The 16,714-nt window shown below is 44.9% G+C and overlaps 2 protein-coding genes across 4 annotated transcripts in view; one reads left to right on the top strand and one right to left on the bottom strand.

Moving 5' to 3' along the window:
* The window catches only part of LOC126567965 (protein kinase C, brain isozyme), a 247,902-nt gene extending 235,813 nt beyond the window's left edge, over positions 1 to 12,089 (bottom strand). For all 3 annotated transcript variants that reach the window (XM_050224351.1, XM_050224349.1, XM_050224350.1), the window contains exon 1: positions 11,850 to 12,089. In XM_050224351.1, the coding sequence (XP_050080308.1) occupies positions 11,850 to 12,031 (182 nt within the window). In that variant the 5' untranslated portion in view covers positions 12,032 to 12,089. The remainder of the gene's footprint in view (positions 1 to 11,849) is intronic.
* The window catches only part of LOC126568064 (putative polypeptide N-acetylgalactosaminyltransferase 9), a 143,839-nt gene that overhangs the window by 68,082 nt on the left and 59,043 nt on the right, over positions 1 to 16,714 (top strand). The window lies entirely within an intron of this gene.

Genomic DNA, 16,714 nt, shown 5'->3' on the forward strand with positions numbered 1-16,714 from the left:
TTCGGGTCACGATTTGTACAGGTTGCTGGATGGATGTGTTCGGTGATTAAGGTTTCTGACCTTCTGCTGACCGCGTGTTCCAACGTTCTCCCGCACCGAGCTGTTGGGTGTGTTAAATTTCGCTCCCCCCTTCGATTTGCTCAGCGGTTAAGTGGAGCATTTGCTACTCCACCATACTTGCTCTGCGGCTTATGATGGCCATTTTGTTGCAACCATCATTACGGGTTACACTATCAAAGCCTTGCTGAGCTGGAAGGACCGAATTCAATGGGAATCGATCCGTAAGTGTGTGCGTGTGTTTATATTCTGTGGCTACGCCTGCCATCGTTCGTCTACAGCTAACCACATACACACACTTATAGTCACATGGGACGAAAGGCAATTCGGTTCTGAATTTTCGGATGGTAGCACCGCTTCCGGTTAACCTGATCCGGGGCGCAAACCTGTGCCCTCTTTCTCTCTCTCTCTCTCTCTCTCTTTCGTATAAGTTCCAAAACGGGGAAGACCTGCACGGCAAAATCAGATCATGCCAGACATGCCAGCACCAACTGTAGCATACCTCACACCACAGAAACTCTCCATACCCCTCTCCCCCCCCCCCCCCTATGGACAAAAGAATACTCCCGGCTAAATGGTATCGATCTCCTTTCGACGGTGTAAGGCTTTCGCCTCGTAAATGGAGGCGCCTAGTCGGGCGTAAAAATTGTTCCCCGTCCGCAAGAATATGGTTTTGGTTGAGATGGTAGTAAAACGGCTGAAGCTTCCCCTAGAGGAAATCACCGCACTCACCGAGCGACCCATTTCGGATCGGCGCTTCGTACGGCTTGTGCACCTAAACGGCCACAGCTTTAACCGTTTATCGTTAAAACGGCAGCGAACAGTGTACCGTGCATTGCATCATCTTTTTCCATTCCTTTAGGGGGTTTTGTACTAGGTGAAGGGGTGGAAAAAGGGTGGAACGGGACTACGGGATAGGGGGGGATCTGATGATTCTGGATGGTAAAGATGGTACGCGGCTGAAAGGAAGAGCATTTGCGGTTGGAAGATATTTGGCTTTTCGATCGATAGATGCTTCTGCACACATGCACACACCCGTCGTTCGTCGCAATTTTTGGTGACCCGCACCTTTACCTACGGGTAAGGTGGAAGCGAGGATAGGAATTTTCATTACCGTTACTAACTTTACCGTACCAGGCTACTGCACGGCAACCGATAAGAGAGTGTGTGCTGGCGAACGGTAAGCGCTGTACGGTAATAAAGTTAATTTTAGGATCAACCACATGACTTCTGGTTGGCTTTGCTGTTGGCACACTTTTTTTTGCTGCTTTGATTTCGAGCTCTATCGAAAGCTCACCCAACCATGCTGATGATTATCAATCTAGAGCGAAGGAAAATTTATGTCCTTATCGCTGCGTGGAGAAATTCTACCGAACCTCTTCAACTATTGGAAATCTAATTTGCCTTCAATATTTTGCTTCAAACGGTATAGAACCTCAATCTCTAAATGCATTGAGAAGTTGCTCTAGATCCTAGCATTTTTTGAAGCAACAAGATATTGAGAGCAATAAATTTAACCCTAATCTAGTTTCAAAAGGTTTTAAGAAATTAGATATCCAATTCAGTGCCATTAACTCCACAATATTCCATCTTAAATAACCAAACAAAACCTTCACGCTGCCGCAAATTTGCTCTTGCTAAGTGTCGCATTCTAGGCATATTCTAAAGCAAGTCCTACGTTTCTGAGAACTTCAAACAATTCTTCCCGCACATCCAGAATAATGTACGTGTTTATTACTTCAGCAAATGAAAACAAACAGCGCCAAGCATCAATATATGCCCCTCACTCGACGGCAAACAACCACCAATCAACGATTGACTTTCACTCAGCGCTCTCAGCGCACTCGGCTATTCCCTGCCAAGCGTGCGACTTAATTGATGGAAGATGTTACTCTGCTTGACGCTATTTATAGTCCTCCGGCATAGGACACACCCACACGTACGGGTGTACCAGCACATATCGTACACGTACCGCAAGTAAACCACCAGCTCCGGACGAAGGAACAGCGCGCTACTTTCATCTCCGGACATGGATAATGTATAATGAAATAAGATCCGACATTGATTAATATCCAAGGCGTACAAAACCGCGAGGCCACAACCGGCAGCCACGAGACTTATCGACCCCTTTTTTTTTTGTTAGCTTTCTTGCTAAACCCCAGGTGCTAATGGTGCTTTTTTCCTTTTTGCCGCATTGAAGAATCCTTCCCAGGCAGTGCGCGGAGATAAAAAGCAAGATAGATCATTCTCGGGAAAATGAGATGCGAGATACCGGGACGGTTGACAGGTTGACGGTCACTCCGTATCCAAGATACTCTAATGTCTTCTTTAGATGGTACCGCAGCGACTGTACTGTGACTGTTCCAGCAAAACCGCACCAAGTCGTCAATCATGAACCCGGTCGGCCTGTCAACTCTCGGGCGATAGATGTACCGATTGTGGGAACAACTGTCTACCGTGCGGTTTCACGAGCGCAACACGTTTCTGACGTCAGTGAACACTACACTACGCGTACGCGGAAATGCAACTCGCTCGAAGATGCACTCCAGTTCTCGGGTGCCTCACAGCGGCAGCAAATGGAGAGAGAAAAATTCTAATCTCACCTCTTAATGCGTATCGAGATCGCGCACAGGAACACTCAAGTGCTTCGCTAGATTTAGATTGCTAGCAGCGTCACTCGACTCACGCTGCCAATCGCCAATGTTCAACAGTTTGATTTGCCTCCGCCCCGCACCGACAAGGTTGAGGTCATCATCGATTCACCGCCGGAAGCGGCGATGGCACAATCTCATCTCATCGCCGAAGACAACGGGATGGCCCACAGCGAAACAACGATCCACCATTAGCCTCAACCGGGCACAGCGGGCCGGAAGTTCCGGTGCTGGTGGCACAAAACACCAGCAACCAACTGTTCCCAAACAAGGACACACACAGCACATTAAAATTGAGGTCAGGCACGCCAGTGCATTGTGCATCGTACCGTACTGCGAACGGGACCTCCGAAGAGCCGAAGAAAGCGAAGCCCACGTCGATTGAAAATGGTGTAAAACTCGCCAGACCACTTCCGACGGTGGGGCGGGTAAGTCCTCCACACCCACAGCCACTCGGCAGGATGAAGGAAACTTTCCTTCGCCACCACAGGAGCCACAATAACCAAACTGTTAGCTCAGATTTTAATGAACTTATCCTACACGAAAGCTGGACGTGTAAGATTCGGGGACATCGTCCGGTAGTCCCGGGCAGGAAGGTGCCAACGCTAGAGGAAAGTTATTAAAACTTTTGCTACATCGCCAACACGCCAACACGGCCGTGTTTGGTGTGCTTATCGATTGATGTTGCTTTGGCCAGGGCCAGCATTAGCTCCGCTTGCTGCGTCCCTAATTACAACATCTTTATTTTTGCATTTTGCCCCTACATAACTCCACCAGGGGGTAATAATAAAGCAAGCGTTTTTGTTCGATACGTGATTTTTCTTCACTTTATTATTAATTCTAGCTCAATAAAATCATTAAAGCCCCAATTCAGCTAACTCTCTTGTGTATTTAAATACCCTTTTTTGCATTGCGGATTGCATACTTCTAGGCGGGTTTCTCTCTACTGCTGCGAATTAATTGCTGTTTCTTTAGAATTTCTTTCAACAATTTCAAAACAAAGCTCTACAGCACTGGCATGAAATAATTCCAACAGTGTTCCACTCATGCTCCAGCTAACACCCACCCCCCCGCATTACGATGAAAAGCTGCTGACCGAAAGCGTGTGCTACACAGTGTCGAATGGAAAATGGGGATATCGATTGCTGGTGCTCGTCTGACTCCACTGTACGACCCCTTCAGACCCCACTGCTGCGAAAGGGCTTTCCAAAACAAAAACAAACAAAGCGAATGAAACAAGAGGAGCATTGCATCCCACACTATGGAGCGTGGCACACGGACACAGACCACATACAAGGCATTTGCAAGAGAGTAGTCATCATGTGTTGCACCGTCCATTTCCGCTTTTGCACCCGTTCTGTTCTGCCAGATACAGTTCTCACCATTTTCTCTCGCTCTCTCGTATCACGTATCTTTCCACTTGCATGCAGAAGCTCTTCGTGGAAAGGATATTCAACGAGGAACAACATATCGCTTCTCGCTTTTACGTGTAGCATGATAGCGCATATGGCCGTCTGCAATTTTGTACCTCTTTTACGTGTGTGTATGTGTGTGTGAGTGCTGTAGTTGCTCTGCAAACAGGACATCACATTCATTGAAAGGCCATTTAGAAAGAAGAACTTCTAACCAGCAGCGATGAAAACAAACACAGAACACTCCCCCCCTCCTCCTCCAACTGCCCAAAAACCACGGCCGAGGTTCGCCTTTGCGGTCCTCCACAAAAACCAACCACAATGTGCTGCTACTGTGCTAAGCACGACTACCACCACTACTACTACTGTGCCAGAGATGACGATGGTCGTGGATAATGGGCCAGCTCTACGAGAATTGCAACCCGTGCAGGCATCACGTACCACTACGGGCAGAAATCACCGAACCAGGAATGGTGGAACTTACTTCACTTTTGTTTTCGGAAAATTGATTTGATGGTTCACTGTCAGTTATGGGAGCAGCAGAAGCGTGTGCATGTATGTGTTTTCATTCTGTAGCCATTACAGATGCCCAGCAGCTTTCGGTCGACAAGAGTGGTTCGTTTTTTTTTTTTTGTCCGAAACCCCTTTTTTGTGTCATCTGGCCTGATAAAGGACCATCGTGAGACACTGATCCACTTCATTCTTGCACAGGCTTGGTTCGGTGTAACGGACAGCAGATCGGTGAAATATGTATTGTGAACGTTTACCCTCTCTTCCATCCATCGCTCCTGGAGAGCACGTACCGCTACCGCACGAAATATTGACGGTTTTATTCTGGCTTCTCTTTCGCCCTCTGCTGCCTTTACGTGCATTGCTTTGAGGCGAGATCGACAGGCATGCTCTAATGTTTTCACATTTTCACAAATGGACAGTTTTCCCCTTTGTTCAGCTATATAGGACATGATAATGCAACAGTATGTCCATCTAAAATAGGACGAAAAGATAAACAATGTGGAAGGATTGTGGTTTTTTATGGGTAGATCATTTAAGAATGTTTGGACAAAGAAAGGAACCAAAAGTACTTAAATAAGAGAAGTTTAACAGCCTTTACAATAAGAGTTATTTTCTACTGTTATAGTGTTCGCCAGCGGTTCTGAAAAATGGACACTGAAGGAGTAACAATAAGCTTTGTGCAGCAAATTGGACTTTCGAGGCTTCGATGAAAGCAGATGTACTGTATTAAAATTTAGATGAAGTGATGCAAAACCCCAATATTATAGAATCTCAATCGAATCTCAACCTCATTAAAATCCTTATCGAATCGAATAGAATCCCAATCGAATCAGAATTGCGATCCAATCCCTATCGGATCAGTGCCAATCTTCACACGGCTGAGCTGAAGTTCAAATCTCATCCAGACCGTCACTCCGACCGATGGTCGGAGTGACCTTAGAACGTCGTTAAGCCAAGAAGCAGAAATATCCATTATCTGTAGATAATTCACCATTCTTTATTCCAAGGATTTAAGGTTTGAGATGAGTCATAAAAGGTGTACTTTAGCAATCGAAATTCCTAAATGTACAAACTCGAACCACGCCAAAATCTCACCGAACGAAATTGTGAGATCTTTTTCTTTATTATCATTTGTTTCCACTTCCAAAGATATCAGGATTTTACTCCGAAATGCTACTCCAAGACTTATCTCAACTCAAACGACCCCAGAAACTGTCAAACATCCAAATGAAAGTAAAGCTAATTTCTCGCTACTACGCTCTTGCAAAGCTTCGAACCACAGCTCCAAGCCAAAACCATCAACAATTAGCATTTTTCGTCTGAACAATGATTTCCCAACAGAAACAAACCCCAACTTTGCTACAAGAGAACCATCTCCGACAACTTCAACTGTTGCAACGGTTGAGCCCTTTCGAGTTATGTTGGTTTAGTCAACGTGACAGTTTTATTCTTTCCCCGTTTGCCATCAAGTACCCCGGCCACCGTTTCAGGCTACCACCGCGAGCCACCACACCCGATGACCAACCAATGCCTTTTAAATGTCGTTCATTTCAACATGAGTCGCTGACATTTTATTCAAATCATTTCGCTTTGCGATACTTGCTTTCGTTTAGCGTCTTCGATTGCTGTTTGTCTTTTTTTGCTCTTGGTTTCGCAATTTACATTGTCCATTCACTTGTTTTATTGTTTCGTTTCGTTTCATTTTCCCTTCCTTACATGCTGTTCAATCATTCTTTCTTTGCCCTTTTTCTCTCGATTCTCTTTCGATAGTTGGTTTGCATTGCTCGGACCCTTATCTGGATGTGCAGTTGCGCCTTTATCTGGACATTAAACTGCTTTCCCATTACTGTGTGGAGTCTCGCGCTTTAAAAGGTGCATAAACAGGCATCTGCGAAGCACGCCTACCACTAGCTCAAAGAAGCTACCATCAAAAGCATTTTTATTGCACCTTTTATTCTTCTTGTTGGTAAATTCATTTCCAAAACTGTCCACCCAACAGACCAGATGACAGTGAATTGTAATGAGATTTAGCCAGGCTCTCTTCTTCGATGTTCTTCGGGGTTGGCACAAGAAAGTCCTTATAAGCCCCATCGCCATGAAATCAAAACGTCGAAAGCGAACACGGTCGAAGAAGTGTTCGTGGACCAACCTGAAGGGCAATAAAACGCCCACCAGCAGCGTGTGTCCAGCGTGAGTCGCGACGCCGCCAACCATCGTGATAAGGTGAAAAATGAATTAAATCATACGTATTAACACGGACACGGTTCGCGAGTGTTTTGTCCGTTTGCTGTTCACGCCGAATGCTTGCGTAGACATCGTTCAGATTCCAGTTCCTGGTGGGACTCGCTCTAGCTGTAGTGATGATGATCTCGCATAAAAACAAGGAACTTCAACACGTTGCAGCTAGAGCAAGAGAAAGTGACTCTGTCTTGCTTCCGGACAAGTGTAAGTGTGCAAATTAACGGCTGTAGACGTTTTCAACCTTCGAACAAGCGTTAAGTCTTTAAAGACTCAACAAGAACTACAAACATTCTCCGCCACAATAACGAAATATTGCACTCTGACAGGCATCAGCAGGCGAACAAAAGCATTCAATATGCAAAATGAGCAGAAAAAACACGTACCAGCTAGCTCGGAACGGCGCAGCAACCTTTCGCTAATGTACCCATGGCATGCAACGAAAAAATCCACTCCACTCACGCCTCAAATCCCTTTTTGAATAATGAACCCAAACGGCAATAACAATATATACCGACAACTATATGGTGTAACTACACCGAATGCGAACACGAGACGCTTTTGTAACGGTGGCCGCGACGATACAGCAACAGTGAAAAAGAATTTATTTACACATACCAACCGGCAACATTCGCAACGCGCGGAAACTAGCCCGGAATGGCCATCATTAATTTATTTACTGCCCGTTCTCGTGTACGTGTATGCGTTATGCGTTTTGGGGTGGTGGTTTCTGCACATCACATTCCCACTTTTCGCTCACATGCCCGTAACGATACCGGGGCTCCAACGCCAGCTGTCACTTTGACAGATGATAGCAAACGCCTGAAGCTATGCAACCCGTTTTATTTAACTTTCAAACGTTCTTTTTTTGCTCCTTCTTCTCGCACTGCCGAATATTGTTCGTCAATTTCTTTCCTTTTTCTACACATAGCTTACGTGACGCAGCGCCGCGCTGAGCTGAAACAATTATGTGCTAATTAATGAAGCAATTACCGGCACACGGGGACGTGACACGCGAGCTTAATTCAATCGATACCGTTGATACGAACGCGCCTTGCGACCGAACCTTGGGCTCATACTACGGGTGCTGTTTGCACAGGATGCACAAAAAGCATTTTATGGTTTGTTTTGCAAGTGTGTGCGTACGTGTTGGTGTCACCAGGAAAACCCTTTTTTTCCTGGTAAAACTACCAAAAACAAAGCCCCCACCCATTCCAAACCGCAAGCAAGGAAAATGTACTTTTCTGGGCAAATAATTCGTGACACCGTATCGGAACCACTCATTCCATCGCCTCGAATTGGCTGCTTGGGGCGTAAATCGATATTTTTAATTACACACACAACCGTACACCACAATTCTGGTAGACTGTGGGTCTCCAGAAAATCGAATACAAAAACAGCAAGATCAAGGGGAAAAGGTATAAAAAAGCACACCATAAAGCACAATTTGATTATTTGCTGAGCTTTCGAAATGGTCGCTGTCGGCATCATTAAGGTGATAATCACCCTCTGTCAACGGATCGCATCCACCCTAACCAGCCGGGGTTTCTCTGCCTTTTTTTTTTGGGAGGGTTTGTATGCTCATTAAGCAGACCGGCCCATCGAGATGCGCCGTCCGTACTCATACGATATTAACAAGAACATGTCATCGATTATACGATCGAGCTCATTTTGTCAGAATTGAAGTTACGCACCAACAAAAAAACGAACTACGAGCTGTTAATAGTTGTGTGATGAGCGTCAACGAAGATGCGAGATAATTTGGACGGAATTTATTGGCCGTAAAGAAAGAGAAACAAAAAGAAGCAGGACATTAGGTCGGTTATTGCTGCTCTTGAAATATTTTTTTCTTGGGTTGTTTCGCTTCTAGCTCCTGAAAGTATGCAATCCGTATGGTTATAATGTTTTCTGTTAATATTAAGCGAGATAGTAGGCCTTATTGTGATTTTTTGATCTCAAATCTTGGGCAGCTTTAGATGAAATAATGGGGTGATAACAAATATATTGCATACTAACAGGCGCTCATATCTATTGCAGAAATAAGTGGCAAAATTGGTGTAGTTTAGTTAGGCAATTATGTTGGCAATACGACAGAGAGCCATCATTCTCAAAGTATCACTGAAAGTATCACTTTTCTAGACAAACGGTTCCAGTGATTTTTGTATTGCCATCGATTCGATATCGACACGATGATTTGAGCATTATTTAATGACCTTCAAATAATAAACGAAGAAAAAAAGGACATTAAATGTACTGTCGCATTCATGAAAATATTTTTTAAGTTGATTATTGAACCCAAAACTCCTGAAAGTATGCAATTTGTAATGTTAAAAGCGCTGCGGTAGTTAATTTCGGGGTGGCAGGGTTTTATTTTTGGGACTTTCTTGGGAGACACGGGTTAGTTTATGATACAAGAAGCTTTCTTCAAGCAGTAACTGATGTGTACATAAACATATTGCGCTAATAAATTAGCAACAGAGCAGCCAATGTTTGCTCTCGCAAACAAAATAGCAAACAAAAATGATTCAATCGTGATTAGCAGTGTCCTTGGCCAAAATGTTCGACCAGTTGAGTGCTTTTACGTAAATTAAAAATTTTCTACCCATTTATTTTCCACCCAGCGCCTATAGGCTACAAAACCGACTTTTCCAACAATTTCCAGCCCAAACTCTGCACTCCTCTGTATCTGTAAGCCATTCATTTTTACGTTGCATGGCTTCCGATTTCCCCATTATCGGATCAGCGTGACTCGGGGGAATCGTTTCGTCGAGGCGATATTTCTACCAGACGGACCAGACCAGACCCACAGTGACCCATCCCCCGCTCTTTCTAAATAGCTTTGGTTTGTTTCTTTGGCGTAGCTACGGCTTCAAAAACCAGCAAGGGTGACGTGGACGACGAGAAACACAGCAACGATTAGAAAATCACTAATTCGATAATAATCAGAGGCGTGGGTTTGAATTCTAAATTGTACCAAACCGGAAAGCAGGACACAATGCAGGATATTTAGAAGTGTACACGGTGTGAGATGAAATACCCGCTTTTCGGGGAAATGCCTGACGATGCTCTCTCTGGTGGGGACAAAAATTCAGCAGACAAGATTAGCATAGATTTAATCCCCAAACATTATTCATCATCCAGGATAACGTTTTAATAGACTCTCGAGCACGATTGCTAATAAACTTACAACAATTAATAGGCTTCATTTATTTTCTTAATCGTAACCTTTGCCCAAGAACTTACTTGCCGCGTGAAAAGCTCAAAAGCTTTTCAATCGGTACCTTTTCAACCTTGTTGACTGGAGAACCTGGAGCGGTTAGAGCCTTCAGCTTATGTCTCTTCCACCCAAAACGGGATGGCTATTACACACAGTTAGCAAACACCTTGACACCATCCCGCTCACTCCACAATTAAACGCCGTCGCGCTCGAGACGGGTCGCGAACGAGAAATCAACACCCAAACAGCGTGGGCTCTGGCCACGGGAGGTCTGCCTGTTGCAAGCTGCTGCTCCCGAAGTGATTTATTACCTTCTGACCTAAAATCCGTCCCGAGGACGAGCGGCCAGATACACAGCTACACGGCTACTACTGCTGCTCCCGGTGCGAACGGATGGGTAAGTAGTCACACTTTTCCCACTTCACCGAGCAAAGCAGCCATCAAATACACTCCCACTCATTAGCTGATAACGGTTCCATGGGACTCACTCACATCTCGTTCCGCTACGAGATGGTCTTCTCACCATGGAGAAGACGTTGCTGCGCTGGCAGTAGGCAATTAAATCCATGAAATCGATTTTCCCGCACCCCGAAAACAGGTGACAAGTGTCCCGTGTTTATGACTTTACGGCCATTTCATTCTCAGTATGCTTCGGAGGCGAGGGGGTTTTTTTTAACGACAATACGATCCCTCCATTTCAATCAAGCTGTAAATTAAAGTGTCATATTTTCTTGGAGCAGTCCTTGAGATCCCAAAATATAATTTCCCGTGATCTTTTATACTACCACTGTCCTTTGGTTGACGATTTTGAAGTTGTTCGACAGTTGACGTTTGGGATCAGATTTTCTTGGCGTAAGGGAGTTTTTTTTTAATCGAGACGCGAGTTTATGGCTCGCGATTTTATTGCTCGTAAAAGAAGATCATTAAGCCAGTGTCACTTAATGAGTTTTGCAACAAATTAAAACAATTCCACAAATGCTTCTTCCAGTAATAGTCATGCCAGTAGCTCCCCAAAAAACCACGATTTTGTTTTCCACAAGGCATACAAGAAGTTCTGAAGCCGTTTGGGATACATGTTAGAGCTCACACAACAGCTCACAAAGCAACAAGCGTGCACGTTAAGCAAAACAATCGTTCCAGAACCCAAGCTCGCTCATTACCTCCGGCCCGAGTGGCACTAACCATGATGAAGAAAATGCTCCAGTTGTTGGTCGTTGGACAACGGCACAAAAAAAAATGGCGGCAGTAAAAACATACCAACCTCGACCCGCACACAGTAATTATTCCTCCCCAGTACCCTTAAGCCCGTCACAAATCCGTATCTGTCCCCGGTAGCACGGTGGGTCGTGTTTTCGTCACTGTGACATGTGACTGGGGCGGAACGACCGTGTTGGCTGGAACATTTTGTGGTACATGTTTTACACCGTCTCGCTTTCACACACTGCCCTTCATAATTTTGCATATGATTCATAACAGACGGTCGGGTCGAGAAAGGGTCTAGCAAACTCGCTGGAACGTGAGCAACGTGATGTGGCCACCGCACACATCGGTCGGTCAGCTCGTCGTACACCCATCGCCACCAAGTCTCGCTAGTCCTGGAGCTCTTTCGAACAGCCGCAAGAAGTTCCAGCTAAACCGTTGCCTTAATTGACACTCAATCGTTCCCTAGCGTTCCCCCTCGGAACTCTATGTCCACCAAACATGGAGCTCCGTAGACACACACACACATATATGTATAGACATAAAAGCCGCCATGCTTACCAAATGAAGTCCTTGCAGTGGGAGCAGAACGTTGGCTGCTTGAAGAAGCGCGGTATGAACCGATGATCCTTGACATTATAAACGTTCTTCTTCTTGAGCGCACCCTTGCGCCCACGGTTGCGGAGCGCATTCTTGTTCTCCGCCTCCGGGATCTCCTCCAGCGTGTTATCGTCGTCCGCCATCTTCTCGCACGAGTTTGTTGGTCGCGGTCCGGTTTTGCCGAAATCTCACTTGCTAATCCGCGGCACACACACACACACACGCACCTGCAAGGCTCGCAGCAAACAGTAATGGATGTGAGAGTAACGCTTAATGCGTAACGCTTTTACCGTAACGCACCCGTAACTGTGGCGCTTGTTTTCTGACTAATTCCACACTTTCTTATACATACAAGCTTACTTTCTTCTCTCACACACTCTCTCCACCGAAAGAGGATGGCGAAGCAAAAAAACGGCACGGAACCACTACTTGGGACACCCGCTATTACACGACCCTTCCTTCTTTTCTTCCCCTTCACTACTGCACACCCTTTGCAAGGGTGGCGTTCCGGCACACACACACACACGGACACACGCACGCACACTGGTTCTTCGCGATGGCTGGGCAATCGCTAGCAGCAGCAGCAGCAGGTTGTACAAACCGCTCGGGAAGACGAGAACGAACCTGACAGGACACTAACTGGATACTAACACGCACCAAAACACTAACGCGACTCGGTAGGCCTTTGCTAACGATACGACGACGAGCGACGTTCTCTTCGCTGTGAATAAAATCATGAAGAGAGAGGGAGAGGTAGAGGTAGAGATAGAGAGAGTGCGCTCTATTGAATATCAACTACAGCTGAGTATACTCTAGTAGAGAAGGAGCGAATGAAGCACGCACTCCTTTCTATCAGGATATTCTGAGCATTAGTTTTGTCGGTATCAATGTCCGTTTCAAACAATGCTCAACCGCACTTGAGGCGTCTTGGTCTCCTGATTTTCGTCCTTTTTCTCAATTTCTCGCTCACTCTCTCTTGCTCGCTCTCTCTCTCTTTCTCTTATCTATGCATACTTTTTTATCCTTTTTGCTGTAGAAATTTATGTTCAAAAATTGAGAATTTTGACGAGAGAACCTGGTGCCGACTGGTGCCCGATGTCTCTTGTCGGAAAACTTGTGGATCCTAGCAAAACAAACCGTTAACCGTGCTCTGCTCTGCTGGAAGCGCAACAGCACTTTTGTATAAACTCTACTACTACTACTACTACTACTATTACTACTACCACTAACACTATAACTACTACTAAGAACGAGTTTCCCGTTCTAATCACGAGATTTTACTTTTCAAAAACTCCATTTTCTTGCACCATCATACACACATCCTGCGAGTCTCTGGCAGCCCAAAAATCGCTCCAATAATTAATAACCATAATTAGTTCGTGTTGTTCTTAGTAGCAAACAAACAGGTAGCGAATCTCGTTATGGGGAATCGATTAAGCGAATGTCAAAAGTTTAATTAGTACCGGACGAAGGGAGGGAAAATCCCAGCTGTATTAAAAATAATCGACTACGGAAGGATCGCATCGATTTTGGAAACCTTTCTTCGTCCCAGTCTTGGGCTAACCGTTCTCGCTCCTGTTATATTCAGTAGTACGCAACTGTTTACAAAGTTGTGGATCATATTACCGATCGATGTTATTGTTTTACGATTTTTTTATCACCCGTAAACTAATAAAACTATTCAGAAAGAAAAACTGATCCATCAGTTAGAGAGTAACCGGGTTGCTAATCCAACCTGCCCTCGCTCCACCACTCTCAGGTGCACTCCAGCCCTTCCCGGCGTCGCCAAAGGAAAGACACAGATGTAAAACACTCCACTGCTCCACTCGCAGGAAGGAGTTTTAATTGGAAAACTTCTTCCATGGCCAGTTCTTTTGCCGGAAGCCTGGAGACCAAAAATATTACTACGGATTCCTCACCCGTCACGGCCGTGCCACTTTCTCCAATTGTGAGTCGCCCATTTCGTAAGAGTGCGAGCGAGTGAGCGTGGTGCAGCGAACAGAACTCTGGCCAGCCAGGATGTTTGATGGAACAGCGACAGGTGAGCTAGGCGGCTCACTCACACGGTATTACCTATACCCGGTTCTACCAGCAAGCGCTTGACAAACGTGGACAACTAATTCAATTAACGACCTGTCGCGTCATCCCTCCACTCATCGGCAGCCGATTGACGCCATTGCAAGGAAGGCTATGCAGCCCACAAGATGGTGGACACTGTTCGAGTACATCCGAACACACGCACATACAGACATGGTCACAATTTTTAAGGCCTCTTGCAAAAAGGTACCACAGACCATGGGGCCCAGGGTCGTATTAAAACCACCATTGCGAGGCTTCCTCTACGGATGGTCGTTTTTTCCAAGGCTTCCTGCAGTGTTGGAATTCCGAATACCAGCACACTAACGGGCCGTAAACTGTCCACACAGTCCAATGCAATCAGCAATTCTTACACTCAAAATCAATTAACACGCCGTCAAGGTGCCGTGCCACAATGGTGACACTTTGAGGGAAGCAACTTACCCACATCGTTGCTGACGTACTGGAACGGTGGTACGTGAAATAAAATTAGATCTGAACCCTTCTTACGCCGTCTATCAAATTAATAAGCTGCCTCCTGTCACACAACTCTGCTCCGCGTCAAGAGTTCCCGGTACAATTATTTGATACTCCACATCCACATCTACATTGCCGCTCAATATCACTCTCGCTCGCTTTGCGATGCGATTTTTGCGAAACAAAATTAGCACCGAAATTAATTCTGAAGCCGCTAGTCGTTTCTGATGGGTTTTTTTTAACTCAAACTCAATTAGCGCTTTTCGAGTCAAAGCTCGGGTTTTTTTTTGTATAAAGAGGTAGAAAAAATATTACAATAAGACAAGCAAATGGCGGTTAGCAAAGTCTCCCACGCAAAAGAAAAGCGATGGACGGCGTATAAAGTGCCATCTTAAATCAACCGTGAGGCATTGCTCGCATGCATGTACTAATTAGTTATCTTCTAGTAGTGTTGGGTACAAATTAGCGTAGTTGTAAATTATTTAGCAAATAATATCCATACTCCATCGTACGAAAAAATCCCTCAAAACTGACCGCATCGAGAAGCTGTTTTTAATTAAGATTTAATGAGCTAAACATCCGTGAGAACCAGAATGATTTATTCGCAGCTGAACACAATAAGGTAAGCCAATTACGATATTCCATTACAGGAGATTACATGGAGTTGGGTAATAAATCGATCTGTTTAATTTTCTTGCACTATTTTAAATTTATAAACACTAAACTCATTGCACTTCCGAAAGGACAAACACTAAACAAACAAATACAACACTCCTGCCTAGACTAATTTTTAAATTCAAACACATCAACATAAAAATTAGATAATTAAAAATTAAAATTTAATTAAAAATTCTGAATTCTTAACTACCACCGATAGTGTACAGTAGCCGACCAACACAGTAGCACCCTTAACATAATCTTCACAGCATCCAACCGAATCTCCCCTTCTTTTACATTGTTGCACACATTTTTCGCTCTCGCTCTCACGAGAGATGATTCAACCCTCTCTCACCAATCAAATCTGCTCAATACTATTTACTCTTGATTTCGTACGCGTACACGCGAGATGAGAATACGCAGAGATGCTGCGCGGGAATTGAAAGGCAACAACAACCAACAACAAACCAATAGCGGGACGGGCAGGAGAATCTACGTTTAAAAAAAAAGCACTAAAATACACACAACAATCGAGCATGAGATTTTTGTTGTTGTAATACTTCTTCGCCTCCTCCACCTAATATCGGAACGTTCGGACTCTTCCCGTTCTGTTTGTATTCTCTCCACACTTAGGGCAAAGTGGGTGTCCTCTCCACCACAATTCCCTTGCTTTTTTATGTATCTTCACAATTCGATAATGCGTTCCTTTTCTCACTCTTTCTCTCGCTCTCTCTCTCTCTCTCTCTCTCTCTATCTATTTCTCTCTCTCTCTCTATCTCTCTCGACTGCTTCTTCACTTCACGGTGGAGTTCACGGTGTAGTACAACAACGTGCGACCGTGCCGATATATCGGTCAGCTTGTCTTACGAGTTTTTTTTGCTTTTTCTGTTCCAAACTCATGCTGGACAAGTTTTTTTTTCTTTTGTCCTAAAAGCATTGTTTTCTTATTTGTTTAGTGTTTTTTTTTTCTTATATTTTTGTTTCACGAGAGAAAAAAAAGCATGCACAGACAAAACACACATCACTTAGCAACGTGTGTCGGCGGCAGGGCTTCCTTGACAGTTTGGCGGAAGCGCAAAAAAAAAGTTCGTCTAGCAAATGCGCGGATGCAAGATAATATTCTCAGCTTCCCCTTATTTTCTTTGCGGTTCGGTGCCACCGGTCGATAAAAGTTTCCCATTTCCGCTCAAAATTTAGATTCTTCTCCGGCGGGTTGGCAAAAATTCGCTCTCCATATCTTCGCACACACCGTTTGACATTTGAAATGGAGATTTTTGCCGAGCTTTACTTGTTTTGTTTCGCTTGCCTGCGCTTTGCCACACTTCCACTCGGGTCTACAAGCCACTACACGCAAGTTGGTGGATGCGGAATTTGCTTTAAATTCGCATAATATTGGTCCCTGCTATATCGAAATGGCACTCTGTTACGCGCCATCATTGCCGCTTAAAATTCATCCATTCTTCTCAGCAAAACACTCTCTCGCACACACGCACACACCGGAACATTTTCTAGGTCAAAGTTGGCTGGGTCGATCGAGCATCAACATCAAACATCTTAAGACCGCAACGTGCTGCTGCCCTTTTGCTCCGTGGACAACTGGCTACGTCAGTCAGGGT

The sequence above is a fragment of the Anopheles maculipalpis genome, chromosome 2RL (assembly GCF_943734695.1).
Source record: "Anopheles maculipalpis chromosome 2RL, idAnoMacuDA_375_x, whole genome shotgun sequence".
NCBI classification, from domain to species: Eukaryota; Metazoa; Arthropoda; class Insecta; order Diptera; family Culicidae; genus Anopheles; species Anopheles maculipalpis.